We start from the raw sequence: 16,615 nt of genomic DNA, 5'->3' as shown, positions 1-16,615 counted from the left end.
CTTCCTGCTCCTCTGATGCTGCTTGGCCTGCTGTGTTCATCCAGCTCTACACCTTGTTATCTCGTTTGCTCAGGAAACTTTCAGGATTTTCTTTGCCGGATGCCCAGATGATGTTTCTGAAAGAATTAATGTTGAAAATGCATTAGCTCCACCAAAACTGATGCTGTGACAGCCTTTCAGTGAAGAATCAGGTTCTGAAGGAAATAGATGTGTCAGTTCTGGCTTCTGATAGTTGCAATAATGCCTAACTAGTTAATGTTAATTGTACATATTGCTATCATGCAATATACCGCATTTTGTTATAAAAGACAGAGGCATTTCTTTGTTAAGGCTGTCTAATGATTTGTCTTCTACTGCTGACAATAGAGAGAGCCTTCAATTGAGTATAGAAAGGAGGATTGGTGCCAGTGAATTACCCCAACCACAAGCCACCAGTGCTTGAGACCCAGAATCAATATGACAATGGTAAATGTTATATATGAAGTAATGGGGAGAAATAGGACTGATGCACATAGATGAGTCATCAACCATTAACCAATGATGGATTACAATTTATTCTGAAATATGTTTAATGAGGAAACTTCTCTAAGATCTGATCAGTTTTCAAAACAATTCCAGCAGCCACATTGTTTCACTGAATCCAAGATAGATTGATTCTGTGTGCAATACATTATTTATGAATACAACTATCTTTGAGGCAGTCAGTGCAGGCTCATTACCAGAGATTTTCATTTGGAGCTAGTTAAACGCATAATTCAAATTCCTCATAATCTGAGGAGCATTGTGACTGATTGGGGAGCTCCTGGAGTGCTGGAGATTTGAACCTGCTACTTTCACTAGCTGCAATTTGCACAAATAGGTCACTGTCCTCTAAGTTCCAGCAATGAACTGGATAAATAAGCAAATTTAAATATCCTACACACTGATCTAATATATGAAGGACCTCGACAATATTTGTTATTTAAGACTTTCTGAATCAGCTGAAAATGCAGGCAAATTGTTCACTGTTAACAAATTCTAGGAACGAATGCACCCTGACCAAGACAATGAACTCCGATTTAGGGTGCATTGTACACTAACATTAGAACTGGTGAGTTATTTACTTTTGAAATTGATATCTATGAATAGATGTCTGGCACAGTTGGAGTTTCAATTATTCACATTAGAATCATGCAATAGAGGAAGCAGACTAGTGGAATGTTCTAAGATGGCCTTAGTTTGCCTTATCTCAAGACTGGCAATTTATGGGTGTCAGTTGGTCACCCCATTGCAGCTCCCCTGTCAGCAGGCTCAGTCCAGTTTATGAACCAGGCCTCAAAGACTGGAGGGATGATGAGCTGCTGGCAGAAAACAAGTGCCCATTGAAAGCCTATGAATGATTTCCATAAGGAATATTTATGGCAGAAACATTACTTGCAGATAAACTTCATCTATTAAGTTGGCCCAATCTATATTTCTGTAGTGCAGTTTGTATTGTTCAGTTGTAACTTGTTCAAATGGCTACTTTAGTGATGGAAATTGTCTTGTTGCAGGACTTTCTGAAATACAGTGAAAAAGCTGGACTTGAATGTTCGGAGATCAAGGTAAAACCTTCACTTTGTTTGTATGACAAACATTTATGTATTTTGGTTTGTTTCTCCATTCTCACAAGACAGGGATACTGCACATTGCACCACAACACCTCACACTGTACTGCTACTGTCAAACAGAAGCATACTTTTATTATTTGACAAGTTATTTTGAAAGAAGCAAGTACATACAAACAAGAGTAAATCTTTTGATTCAATTCTAAAATTACTGCTGTCTATGATCAGCAAATACTTCAATTAATAAAAGCTGAGGCCATCAGTAACCCATTATGTTTATTTTGTGTCTTGTTAACAGAAAGCTGCTGATGTGATGTATCTTGTACCAAAACGCTGCAATGATATGATGAATTTGGGAAGACTTGAGGATTTTGATGTAAGCTTTTTTTTTAACTTTTTCCTTCCCCCTGCATCATTGATTATTTTGTATGTTGACCAGGAATTTTATGTTGTGAATGTTAATGGATGTAACAGCACTATGCTTCTGTTTTAAGTTTTGGTAGGTGCAGGATATGGAAGGAGCTTTCATGCTACCTATCCCAATTCTCTGCCAAGAGCCTGTGTCATTTTGAAAACATAAGAAACAAGAGCAGGAATAGATCACACGGACCTTTCACCATTCAATAAAATCATGGCTGAACTTTTATATCACCTCCAATTTCCGGCCTGACCTCAAAACTCTTGATTTCCTTAATGCCCAGGGATATATTGATCTCGGTTTTGAATATATTCATCAACTCTTCTGGGGTAGAGAATTTCAAAGCTTCAAAACCCTTTGGGCGAAGGAATTTCTCCTCATCTCTGCTCTAAATGGCTGACCATGTCTCCTTAAACTGTAACTCACTAGTTCCAGATTCTCCAGCCAAAAGGAAGGGGCAGATCCTGTTTCAATATTAATGGTGAATTGCTTATAGGCAGCTCACCAGTTAGAGAAGATTTCCAGATGTTCTGTCATTGGACGTTTGCAGTAAGTTACCTTCAGGATGGCAAATAGGATGGGCCTCCAGCAAGCTAGAGGAGTTTTTCTGGGGACCAGGAGGAGTGTATTTGTTTTTTCAAGAATCCTATTTTCCTGACTAGCAGTTGGGCCATTCAGCTTCAGATACTAGTGGCTGAAATGTATGAGGCGTTTCAAAATTACATCAGGGCCTGATGTTTGTCATTGTACCAAAATTGCCAAAGGATTCTGAAATGAACTTTTTTTTTACTTTGAAAAATTAACCAGAGCCACAAAATTACACTCTGATATTTTTCATGACAACTGCGAGAATAATATCATCCACTAGAGTATGCAGATGGTAGACGGAATCTTGGTGTGATTTACATGATGTGCAATGTCTCCCATCTACATTTTGATCATCCCAAAATTACCCTCTGTAGAATTTATATGATGATCTTATTTCCAAAATGCTGGTGACCTTAAGCAGGACTGGATCCAACTACCGTAGTGAAAATTCTGATAAAATGTTTAGGCTTAACAGTTTTGTTTTAAATTTCTGATTAATTTCATATTTCTCAGATAGTTTTGCACTTCTGATGAAAAGAACATAATATTCATTTGATCCAACATCTGGTGGATAATTTCTGAAATCTCACTTTCACATAATCTTGATTATTGATGCTGTCGCTAAATTAGTTACTGGTAGTCTTTTATTATTTCATAATTCATTGAAGTTGACTTTAAGTTCAGAATAGACGGTGATTGTCTATAACTGGGTAAATAAATTCTGGGTTAAAAAGTAAATTAAGAGGCTAGAGCCCAGACCTGTCAGTACGTAATCAAAGGAATTTGAGTCCACAGTTCTATTCACTGTATGTACCCAATTTCAGTCCAGCTATCCATCAGAGACCAACAATTCTCCTCTTTCTTCTGTGTTCATCTTTTAATCAGCAGTCTGCAGCAGTAGAAGCATAAAAGCAGACCCTGATGGAAGGTCATCAGGTTAATTCTGTTTCTCTCAACAGATGCTGCTCCCTAACATGCTCAATCTTTCCAGCTTTTCTTGTTTTCATTTTAGTTTGCTAACATCCACAGTGCTTTGCTTTCATAAAAACAGATGACCTGCCAACTGCTTATCAGGAAAAACAGATTGGAATGAAGATAGGGGATTGAATCTCAAAGAGGAAACAAAGAAATAGGCTGGAAATAGGCTGCATAAATGTTCTTACAATTTTGAATGTGCACTGGTAAATGATGGCAGGAAGATCTGAGTCAGTTCTAAATGATTTGTTGCTTCCAGGGCAAGATCACAGCACAAGGGAAATTACTACAGCAGGATACCTTCTATGTGACCGAACAAGATTCCGGAGTTCTCTCCCGAAGTAAGGAACGAAGGGTCTTCCTCTTTGAACAGATTGTAATCTTCAGTGAACTACTGAACAAGGGTTCCTCAACACCAAGGTATCAGTTCAAGAACAGCATTAAGGTAAATATCCTAAAGGATTAACTAAAAGTTGCATCGACAGACCACAGAGCTGGATCATAATATAACAGATATGACAGTCATCAAAGGAGCATATATTTTTCAATTTACTCAATAAACCCCACCATTTTATTAAATTTTTTATCGGTCCCTGTCCTATCCTAACAGTAGTAAGTTATGCTTCGTATATAATTCAATGTGGCTGGTAGGTCCTCCGTATTTCTGCGGAAATACAGTAAATATCAATAAGCTTTACACTAAGTTTCAGAAAATTGCATTTCTTAGGCATAGGAATTTTTTTGCATAAAGAATAGGCTACCCTCTTCAGAAGATGCAGATTTTTCATGTCATGATAACCAGCATACAGGCAGTGCTAGAAAGTTCAGGACACAGGGATAGTGCAGAATCAGAGAAATTAGTGGCCATGCCCAGGATCAGCTGTTGGAGACAGGGTATAGGGGACCCGAAATGTAAAAATGGGTGAATTTCCTTGAGGATTCTCCTGATAAATGCCCACATCACTTTTTCCAGGATTTCAATGGCTTTTCCACGAAAACTGTGAGTGAAGGCATGCAATAACCTCTTTAAAGTGACCTTGATGTGACTGCTTCTTAGATTGTATTTTCCATGGTTGGTCAGTGTAAGTTTGATGACCAGCTCAGAAAATTTTTAATGAATTCATGACACTCTCACCTGTCTCACATGGAAACTCATGGAAAGTTGCTGGAGATGCAAAATCAACAATAACCGGGAGAAACAAGCATTTTTCTTTTGCTCACAAAATTCCACCTCAAATACAAAGTGGGAGACAAGGTGATCAAACTCACGTCCAGTTATTACGGAACAGGTTATATTTTCACTGAATCTATTCTATGTTAAATATGTTAGCTACTGTTTTGTAGTTTGAATCTTGGTTGAATTGAATATATATTCAGTTCCTCTGACAAAGATGAGAAGAATCATGTTGCATCACATGATATATTTGAGTACACCAGCATATACAATGGCACTATAATCTTGCTTTGACCTCTGAATATTGCTGTGATATATTTGGATATTCAGGAGTTAAATCATGTTCAGTAGAGTATCAAGCATAGTGTAACACTCAAAACATAGATCTAAACGATTTGAAGTGAACTATAGTAGAGTACCTTGTAGGGTGGGATAACAGACACACACAATGCTTAAATAATGCAACAAGAATCTTGCTAAAATCTCTTGACGTGTAAAACATTTAATTGATACAGATTTTCAGCAACTGCATTTTTTTCTGTTGACCTGTTTCAGATGAGTTACCTTAATATTGAGGAGAATGTGGAAAACGAACTGTGCAAGTTTGCACTGATATCACGTGGAACATCTGAGCGATTCATCTTACAGGCACCAAGCATTGAAGTTTGGCAGGCTTGGGTTCAGGATATCAATCAAGTTCTTGATGCTCAGCGTAATTTCTTAAATGGTATACAGATTTTATTTCTTCTGCATTCCATGTTGTACATACTGTATGTTTTATATGTGAAATCATACTAGAATTCAAAAAACCGTGCCTTATTCATTACTTATTTTTTCCCTAACACCCTTGATATCCTCTTCAAGGTCATTTTATCCATTGGACCCACCTCCTGCACCTTCATCCCTATTCCCGCTAAATTGCTGACCACATAACCTCCCTTCCCAGTTCCCAAGTTAGAGCCCAATATTCTCTCTCTTCAGGTATTGTCAGTCTTCCCTACAAGTCTGCTTTTATCAGCCCACTCCTAAACAAACAAACCCTAACACTCTGCCCTTGCAAATTACCATCCCATCTGCAGCCACTTTTCCTTAAATGTGTTGTCGCCTGCCAAATCAATCTTTCCTGGAGCTCCATGCCTGAGATCCTGCAATTAGATATCTGTCCGTGCCTTGGTACCAAACAGCCCTTAACAAAACCGCAAAAGATATCCTGTGTGCTTGCCTTACCTCTTTGTCCTTTGACACAGCTGACTACACTATCCTCTTCCAACACCTCTTTTCTGTTGTCCAGCTGGGTGGAACTGCTCTTACTTGGTTCCATTCTTAAACGTCTACTCATATCCAGAGTATCACTTACAACGGCTACTTGGCCCGCTCCCACACAATTACCTCGGGTGTCCCCCACATATCTATCCTTGGCCCCCTCCTATTTTTAATCTGCAAGTTGCTGCTTAGCAGCATTATCTGAAGACACAACACTGTTAATAAGAATCAAAGTTACACACCATCGTTTGTTTTTTTTTAAAGAAAGTGCCAATTACATATAATCTGTACTTAGTTTATCTTGTTCCCTCTGTGACATAATTGATTTTTATTGCAGCACTGCAATCACCAATTGAATATATGAAAAAAGAAAGTGGTAGTAATTCCTTAGTCAAAACACAAGCAAGCCGGATACCCCAGCCCAAAATCAGAGCATTCTCCACTGCACAGGTGGGGTCTGAAAAGCCACCGAAGTCATCTGCTCACAATCCATCACTACCAGCGTTAAAGCTATCTACCTCCAATGGCACGACAAACTTCAATGACGAACAGCAATATGGAGATAATTACGAGCAAATCAAGGTACCTACACAAGAAAGTCCTTCAACCTTGTTTAATAATTTTTGACTAACCAGAGGAGACAAACTAGTCCATCAATAGCTCAAGTTGCTTGGGCTCTTAACTTTCAAGACACGTTAAGGATTATCCAGTGCTCCAGTCTATTCAATCATATCAGCAAACTAACCATTAGATAAATAATCTGAATTAAAGACACAGACAATATTTCCAACAAACAAAGAAACATTTATGACAATCATTTGTTCTTAGTGGACCATGAATGATAGTATGCCATCAGTGTAACAAAATTTACACGAGTAATAATATAATGCACAATTGTCAACATATCAAAATCTATTGCGACTGCACACATTGTTGATGGGCATTCTTTGCAAATTGCAAATTATGCCATCATGCCTCAAAGCAGTTCTTCTTGTTGATGGAATTAACAAAAGGTATAGGGAGAGGGATCAAAATATATGAAAGTCTTTTACCAATGAGGTTTCTTAATGTTTCACCACCCTTTAGCTGTTGACAGATATTAGGTTATTTGATTTGTTGCGTTGTTAACTGGTTTCAATGATGCCCACTTATTTTAAATAATGTACTTGTACAATTAAAGTAATCTGGTTTAGGCTATTCAATAGGTTTAACTGTGCTCCATAAAAGAGTATTTATACCTTCAATACCTGTAACATTGAAACAAGCCCCACAACACTGCATCTTCCTTCATGTACACCAATTTTAATAGAACAAAGAAAATGAACTAATGTCTTTAAACACCAGCAAAGGTAAAAACGGGTGAATAGTCAACACATCCATGGCGTAGAAATGTGGGACATATTTTTATGAGGTTTTGTTGAAAGTTACATCCTCCTTTTGTGTGCTTTTAAAATTATTCTCCAAGTTTCCTTGTTTTCTTCTATGCCTTCTGCAATTTTATCTATTTGAGTCCCCGCTGATCTCATTTGAATATGCTGTTGAGTGACAGCCAGTGTCCCAGCAATTGAGAGTTTCCTGTATTACACTGGTTACACTGGTTTTCACTGAATACTTTGGATAATTTGGATACTCAATCTGGGAGGTGCAACGCTGCAAGGTGATGCTGGCATTTGCATGAGTCTGAAGTGTCTGGAAACATTATGCAGTAATGTCTGCAGTTTGTTAATGTTTTTCAACTTTTTATTAACCTTATATTTTCCTATACAAAGACCTGAGATTGCCTTTTGCTGTCTCACTTTTAACCTAATGGAAGACTTGTGTACCTTTGTTTAAGGCAGGGCATTAGAGGAACAGAACCAGCTTTCTCTATGGCACACCATTCTATTCCATTATCATTGAAGAAATCAGAGAGCTACACTGTATAAAGCAAAGAGAATCAGCAGCTAGATTGTAAAAGATATAGCATGTGTCATTACTGAAGTCTTTTCTTCTGTATATCACTGCTACCTTAAATCTTTCTTTTTCATTTCCAAACAATGGGGCATTCTATTAAACCATTAGAACTGCTATCACATCACTATAGCCTTCTTTCGCCAACATGATCATATCAATTATTGTCACCCTGAATGCAGACCTCATGTCACGGAAGTGAACACTGTTCTAGGTGACTCTGATCTCCAGTAATAGTGAAGTGTCATGTCAGTGCACATTCTGTTTTATTACGATAAATTTCAAAGTGTACACGGTTTACGTTTTTTTAAAAAGATGTTCCACCCAGAGATGCCAGCCACTTGCTTAGACCTGTGGTCCTGCCAGACAGCAGTGATTGCCGACAGGACGCCAGCCAGTCCCTTAGGCTCTGTGGCCGTCATGTTGGCTGGCTCAGTGCTAGCTATCACATCCTGCCAACACTGACACAAAGCTGCATTGTGTTATGACCCTACTGCTTCCAGAGCTGCAGTGGAGATTGGTCCCTGGCCACTTTTCAGCTGCCACATTTGTTGTGGAATGAATAACGATGCCTGAAAGGAAGTTTAAAAACTACACATAGATAGTAAGAACTGCAGATGCTGGAGTCAGAGATAACCCAGTGTGCCTGGAGGAACACAGCAGGCTAGGCAGCATCAGAAGAGCAGGAAAGTTGACGTTTTGGGTTGGGACCCTTCTTCAGATGTCCAACCCGAAACGTCAACTTTCCTGCTTCTCTGATGCTGCCTGGCCTGCTGTGCTTCTCCAGCTCTACACTGTGTTCCTCCAGCTCCACACTGTTATATCTAAAAACAACACATGATGTTGCTGCACAGACACCTCAAGCTGTCATGCATTGTCAGAGATCAATGTAAAGGTCTACATGTAAGTGTGGTATTCCTCAAAACTCTTTATTCTCCAATGCAACTTTATGAATTGAGCAGTTCCATTACTCAGGGGCAGCCTTTTGCTCAGCCTCCATGAGGATGTAACAGATTCTTACCCATATCTCCAGTTTCATTGTACCCAGTGAATTATTTTATGCCACAACCTTGCTACCACTATCTAAATATCCCTAGGTTGACGTCTATTGATCTGGTGTCTGGGTGAGTGGAAGTAAGTGTGATTTGGATATTAATTTGGAGAAGATGGTGTAGAGGAAGGTTAAACCTGACAAAGCAGCTGGAATGTCTCATCTTCATCTTTTAGTTTGTCATCAGTTTCTTTCTCCTGGGCTATTATGTTACTGTGGTGGATTTGCAGGAAAGTTGGGTAGAAGGTAAGAATAGGTGAGCGTTACTACTTCAGAATTAAAGAGCCTGAGAAAATGATTGAAACACTCTATCTGCATGGTGCTGCTGAAGAATGAAAGGGTACATGTGTACATTGTGATTTCCTAACCTTGTGCCTGAAAGGTACTGCTGATCCTACCATTTACCATGAAGGCTCACGGACTTGCACTCCAAGAGGGTGACAGGATTAATGGTGGAAATACCGATGACAGTGATAAGCCTTTATGAGCATCTGTGGTTGTTAACATTTTGAGTCCTGTGGCCCTTCTTTGGAAAACTTTTTTTTTGCTTGATGTTCAGTGAGAAGGCCATGATCCAAGGGGAGATAGAAGGAAGTGCCTCAAGTTTTGGTGCTCAGCTTCTACAAGGTAGAGATCAGCATGCCCGATGGCAGCAGCACCAGCCTATTGACAGGATTAAGCGTATACCTTAGAGAACAGAGTGCAGCAAGTTCAGAAGGAGAGCTTAGAGAGGGTGAGGGGAGCAGAGAAATTCCGGCAGCTGATGTCATGTCAGTGGTCCTCAATGAAAAGACCAAGTGCATGTGGCTAAGGTGGCATGATGGCTCAGTGGTTAGGGACCTGGGTTCAGTTCTAGCCTCAAGGCTGTGTGGAGCTTGCACATTCTCCCCGTGTCTGCATGGATTTGCTCCAGGTGCTCCGGTTTCCTTCCACAGTCTAAAGATGTGCAGGTTAAGTGGATTGGCCATGCTAAATTGCCCATAGTGTCCAAGGATGTGTGGGTTAGGTGGACTAGCCATGGGAAAATGCAGGATTACAGGATTAGGGTAAGGGTCTAGGTGGAGTGCTGTTCGAAGGAGCGGTGTGGACTTGATGGGCCAAATGGCCTGCTTCCATCCTGCAGGGATTCTATGATTCTATGATGATTCTTTGCAGGTAAAAGGATAGAGGGAGAGTAGGAGGGAGAGTAGGAGGCGGAGTATTGGAGTTGGGTGAATGGGTTCGTGGAACCCGGCGAGGATTCCATTCCCAAGAGGTGGCCATAGAAGTGGTGGAAGAAGAGCTTAACATCAGTGTAAGTTTGTGACTGTAATTCATTGAGATGGGGGCATAAAGGAATAGAATTAGGTCCTTTGCTGAGTACAGATCAATCAATATCAGATGATATGATGAATACATAGCAAAGGGTTGTATGAAGAAGTGAAGGATTTGGAGGGAAGAGGAGGAGGAAAATCCAGAGGGGCTTCGGCACCTTACACTGGACTTGAAATGTTAACTTTGTTTCTTCGGAGATGCTGCCAGACTTGCTGAGCTTCTCCAGTTTATGTTGGTTTTGCACTGATGAGAATGTTTACCAGGAGACCCAGGAAAACTAAGTGTAATTCTTTTTGAAGGCCATGAGAATATGTTCCTTTTAAAAAGGAGACAGCAATGGGATAGATTCAGGAAAATACTCACTCATTCTTCATTGGGCACGTGGAAAAGAGCTAGAATAATTTTTTTAAGTGATATGGTGATTTTATTAACTCATTTCATAGGGCAGTCACTGGATTAGTCCAGTTGTTTACATCTGAAGATTCTTGTTTGATTTGTTAATCCCGTGCTGTACCTGTTATGTGACCAATACTATAGAAGGTATCAAATAAATTCTAGTGGCCAGCATTTTATGAATGTTGACAGAGAAGTATTTGATTGACAGTTGAGACATGTCACAAAGGAAAACCAAATAACTGCAGATGCTGGAAATCAGAAACAAAATCAGAAATTGCTAGAAAAACTCAGCAGATCTGAAAGCATCTGTGGAGAGGAAGTAGAGTTACCATTTTGGGTCCAGTGACCTTTGTTCAGAACTGATTCTAGATAGGAAGCAAACAAGTAAGGAAGGATGAAAAGTAAACTTCAGCATTTTATTCCTTTCAATTTGTGAATTGATTTTTAAACCAGCTTTCCTGAAGATCAACATTAGAAAATCATGATGCTCCTCTAATCGCTACAGGCTCTCGGAATGTGAATACAGACAGTGAATGCTAATTGGATGCCGTTTGCTTTGCACAGAACACTGCTGGATGCAATGGGACCTCTACCATGTTGGTCACTCAAGATTACAGTGCAGTGAAGGAGAATGAGATCTGCGTGTTTCAGGGAGAAGTGGTTCAGGTCCTTGCCATTAACCAGCAAAACATGTTCCTAGTCTACCGACCTGCGAATGAACACTCCCCTGCTGCTGAAGGGTGGATTCCAGGCTTTATCCTGAGTTATACCAGTGACTACTCCACAGATACTGACGAAGGATGCATCAAGTAAGTGCCAAGTGGCTGCCCTGGAAGCAGCGTGTGGATGTAAGGAAAAAGATGGCTGGTTTTCCCTCCTGATTTTATCCACAAGGCTATTGGAACAAACTTCAGAAGTACCCAGTGAATACTGGATCTTCATCTTAAAGGAGCTATGTCTGGCAGCTCCATTTTTCTGTTAATATTTGTAATACAAGTGACAATTATGCAGTCATGGCATGTTTTACTTTTAACACTACACTCACGTGGAAATGATTGGACTGGAATTATATTTATGTTGTGTTACTAATATGTTTGTTTTGACTTTTATAATCATTTGGCATCAGGCCTAATGTTGAACTGAGGCCTGTCTCCTCCAGATGGAGAGTTGTTTTTGTTGTCTATGGCAATTTGTACAGCATGTAATTTTTTAAGAAATTCTTTTTGTTTCAAATTTATTGACAGTATATTGTAAAAAAAACTTACTTTTTGTTTCGCCAGGACTCCTTCTAATACATTCCTGTACAAAAATATTTTGCACTATTTAATATGCCCACATAAATAAAGTCAGGTTGTGCAATATAGTCAGAATGCTCTTCGTTGTACCTGTAATGTAACTAATAATAAATGTATTTTAAATATGTAAATTAATCTTGAATATGAGCATGTTTTAATTAAGTAAAATGGCAAGAAAACTGTTCTGCTAAATTCTAAAGTGCAGTGATTAGAGGTGCAACATTTGTACAGGCTAGTAATTATTATACCCTATAGCATTCCCTGAGCTAATGATGTCTTGGATTTACTGGCGCACCTCACCTACTTTTAGATTCAGATTTTATTACATGTGACCAATAATTAGCATCACACTTTAATCATTGATTTTGGTGAAACAAGCATCTCTTTTTGCCAACACTTCTGCGATTTTCAATCTGTATATTTCATAGTCTCATGAGATGTTAATTGTGCATTATCATTGAATTTTGAAGGAAATGCAAATGCCAAATTCAAATCTTGTGAGATTATGTGATATTCAGCAGAGAACTAGTGAAGATTTCCTACATATTGGGACTTGTTTACTACTAAATCTGTTAGTGTTTTTGGCAGTGGAAATAAGATATCTTGATTGATTTTGTTGTGAGAGCATACCACGTTTGTTTTCCTTTGTTATATTCTGCTGATGGCTGCCAGAGTTTTACGAATGAAGAGAATTGTTTTTGGCCCCATTTCCATCAGAAGCCTAAGATATTCAAGTTATTTGGTGCATTTTTTGGTACAACAGGAAGTCATGTTCTTGGCATACATCACTGCATTTGAGAAAACGTGGAGAAAAGGAGAGCAGTGTGAAAAATGAAGGGAGGTTTGAAAATGATGATCGTAAATCCAAGGATATTCTGACCAACAAAGCCTCTGTTGATGTGAGTAAGTCAACATTTAGGAGCTGTGTGTTGATGTAGTTAAGGTCTAGTCAGAAAGTAGTGCAGGATTGATTGCTTAGTCTGCTTTCAATACATCACTCTTGCAGAAGAATCAAAATGGTTAATGTACACAACTATTTGAACGGCTTTGTATCGCCGAAAACAATGGTGTGAGTTTTTTTTTCTAAATTACAGATTTGTTTCGATGGACCCGGATGAGATTAATAATATTAAGTATTCACGAGTACAAATGTACTGAACAATTGCAAAGTACAACATTGCTGTGGTGGTGAAAATGTATAAAATTCCACATCCGAGTCACCAGACTAAAAATGGTTCCTGAGTTAATGCAAACCTTGTCACTTTACCTTTAAACAACAGTCAGCTTCAACAGCTCATTATTAACACTTACCTTTGGAACTAAAATTAACAGAAAAAAGCACATCCATGTTGGCAGTAATAATGCTGCTGATTTGTTGCCACTAATTGCACTTCTGTTTGTGAGTAGGTCTGAAGTTCAGAGAACACAATGTACCATAATACGTTTGCTGCAATTGTGAATAAATTAATTTTTTAACAACTTTGTTGTCTCTTATCTTACTACGTGTAAAGTGTGAACTCACTGAAGGCATGGAACAATGTTTGCTTGGACAGCTGAAAATATTTTCAAGGTCCAACCAGCTCTCTAAGAATGTACTTGAAAAGAATCCCTTAAGCCACTTCTAATTTTTCTATAATAAATGCCTCTTTGTAACTTTTTTAAAAGTGAACTAAGGTATCAATTAAACTGAAACCCTTTCCCTTGTAAAGCAAACTACAGTTCCACACCTACCAACCCAAACTTGTTGCTGCAGTGTTCCTGAACAAATTAGGAACCATTTTATAGTGGCCTATTGTGATTGACCTTCTTTATTTTTGATCAACACTGTTTGTTACTGTTGTGGATTAAGTCACGTTATCTATCAGGTGGAAAAACATGGAAACCTACTTGTTGCAACTTGAATACAGTGTCATAAAGACTCAGTGCATCATGCCATGCTGTCTGTATGTTTTTCTAAATTCCTGCGTTGCAGAATTTCTGCAAGTGTGAAGCTAGAGTAAGCTTTCTAATTAACGTAAATTCTTTAATGGATGTACTTTGCTGCAAAGTTTTTGTAAAAGTGGTTAATGATTTCAGTCATTGATGTGCAGGGCATAGTTTTGGTCAAGAATTGTATTTCAAGCTTAAATATAACTAACTGCTTTCCTCAACCTAACTTTGCTCTTTTTCTTCCCTCATGCTGCACTAAAGGAGTCTAACAGTTCTGAGGAATCCGAATGTGATGATCTTGACCCTAAAACTAGTATGGAGGTAGTAACAACTGTTTTGATTATGATATTCAAACAAATCTGCCTGTTGAGTATTGGTGATGAAAGGACAGTGATCAGCGATTTTAGTTTTTGACTTTAAGTTTTTTTGCCAGTGGGGTGAGATGTGTGTGTTACAAAGAACTTTAAAATCCTCAATGTTGCAAGATTGATTTCAGCCAGGCCAATAGAGGAGACACTGAAATGAGATGAATATTTGGCTTTTTGGAGGATCTAATGATTGGGTTTCTAGTATCTTAAGTTCACTTCATCCTGTAACTCAAAATTAATAAATGTCCATCATTGACAGTCTCTGAAGATATCTGATTTTATCCATAAGTTTTCTCAGTTGTCGAACAGATAGACAGCATTACCCAGTTATCAAAGAAAACTCTGCTCAGGACACTACATATGAAAAAAGTAGTTTAGTTTTACATTTTGAACTGCTTTATTCAAAATCAGTTTACAAACAGTATTAAATATACTTTATATTGGCTGAGGAAGAATGCAAGACAGATAGTTCAATTTGCAACACAGGTACATTCCAGCTAGATGTCTAGATTAACAGTGTTGTAATATTATAAATTACCTACATTGGCAAGGTTTTAATCACATTTTAAAAAATTTAGTGGTCAATTGAAATTATGGTAAGACGTGCAAAATGGAATATGTCAAAGGTCTTTTCCCAAGGGTGGTGGAGTTTAAAACTAGGGGCCATATTTTTAAGGTGAGAGGAGAAAGATTTAAAAAGGACATGAGGGGCAATTTTTGTATGCAGAGCGTGGTTTGTGTGTGGAATGAACTGCCAGAGGAAGTGTATGCAGGTACAATTACAGCATTTTAAAGAAATTTGGATAAGTACTAAATAGGAAGTGTTTGGAGGGATATGGGCCAAACTCAGGCAAGTGGGATTGGTTTGTTTTGGAAACATTGTCAGCGTGGACTAGCTGGACCAAAGGGTCTGTCTCCATGCTGTACGAATCTCTGACTCTACAGATGTTCTTACCTAAGAACAAAAGTAATTTTACTAAACCTTTTTCATTTAAATAATATTACACCATCCCATAGCTTATTTAACGCTGCGTCACTCCACTTCACTACCACTCCCAAGGACACCAACTCCACAGCCACTCCTCCATCGAGACCTTTGTGATCTCCTACATTAATCACACCACTGACGTAAATTACACACACTCAAGGCTGAAACTTCAGGCTGAAACAAATGACACAGGACTGCCCTCATCAGCTGGCATCACCACTCAAAGTAATAGAAGGAAAGCAAAGAACAATTGAGGCCAAGACATTGGTATAATTTCAAGAAGGAGTTGGATATAGTACTTGGAGCTAAAGGATTGAAAGGCTTACACCGTTCCTATTTTCTATGTTTCAATTTGGAGACATTATCCATAAACATGTAAACGGTTGCCCACATGTGTGCCAGTGACATCCCCACTGGGTAAATAGCCCAGGCCACCTATGTATGGGTGAACCAGAACCTTCTCAAATTGAACATTGGGTAAACTAGACCCATCTTATTGATTTCTACAAAAGAACTATCTAATCTTGTTCTTTACAGAAACTCTGAGTCAGGCTAAATCATATGGTACAGAGCCTTTGTGCCCTGTTCAGTTCTCTACATCCAATCTATCACCAAGTCAACATATCTGGAGACCTTGGCTGCGCTTTTATAGGGTCTTGTGGACTGTGCTGGAAGTTGGGGGAATGATATATCAGGTGAGATGGCAAGGCTGCTGGGTCCATCACCTCACCACCAATGCTTGCATTTGAAAAGTGGTGGATATTGTGTAAGGCAGTAGTTCTGAAGGAATTAATTTTCATGTTACACTGGCTCCATCATTTTACTAATGACACATGCAGCCCAGGGGTGAAATGAGGAGTTCTACTCCATCTTTCACGGGAATAGATGCATCCCTGCCTGCTCCCTAAGGTCCTAACAATTATGCTGGACCAAATGTAGTTATATTTATTACTAGCATGTGATAACCCTTCTTGTTATCGAAGAACAGTGCCTCTTCTGTTGATAGTGTATAGTGGTGCACTTCTCCATTAATTGCTAGATAGCCCAAGACAAAGCAAAGAAAAAGTAGGATTGGTGGTAACGAACTATCTCAAACAACCCAGTACCACATATTGATAGAGGTGGCAAATACCAGAAGGTAACTGGAGTGGTCATCTGGGAAAACACCACAAGGTTGAAGTGGTGCAGATTTGACACATACTATGAGGAAAATAAATTCAGAAAACCCAAAAGAAAAGAAAAAAAAACACAAGCAAGTTTACTACCATATGAGCATTCACACTCTTAGAAGACACAGTCAGTCAATAGCTGAAACGTGAT

The 16,615-nt window shown here is 38.8% G+C and overlaps 1 protein-coding gene across 1 annotated transcript in view; it reads left to right on the top strand.

The window, feature by feature from the left end:
- The window catches only part of kalrna (kalirin RhoGEF kinase a), a 675,519-nt gene that overhangs the window by 619,318 nt on the left and 39,586 nt on the right, over positions 1–16,615 (top strand). The window contains exons 44-51 of the mRNA XM_048598757.1: positions 1,533–1,583; positions 1,885–1,962; positions 3,827–4,012; positions 5,297–5,468; positions 6,342–6,586; positions 11,280–11,524; positions 12,774–12,909; positions 14,201–14,260. Of these exons, the coding sequence (XP_048454714.1) occupies positions 1,533–1,583; positions 1,885–1,962; positions 3,827–4,012; positions 5,297–5,468; positions 6,342–6,586; positions 11,280–11,524; positions 12,774–12,909; positions 14,201–14,260 (1,173 nt within the window). The remainder of the gene's footprint in view (positions 1–1,532; positions 1,584–1,884; positions 1,963–3,826; positions 4,013–5,296; positions 5,469–6,341; positions 6,587–11,279; positions 11,525–12,773; positions 12,910–14,200; positions 14,261–16,615) is intronic.

The sequence above is a fragment of the Rhincodon typus genome, chromosome 7 (assembly GCF_021869965.1).
Source record: "Rhincodon typus isolate 14 chromosome 7, sRhiTyp1.1, whole genome shotgun sequence".
Taxonomy (NCBI): Eukaryota; Metazoa; Chordata; class Chondrichthyes; order Orectolobiformes; family Rhincodontidae; genus Rhincodon; species Rhincodon typus.
The sequence above is the reverse complement of the archived record's forward strand: the minus strand, read 5'-3'. Positions and strand labels throughout refer to the sequence as shown.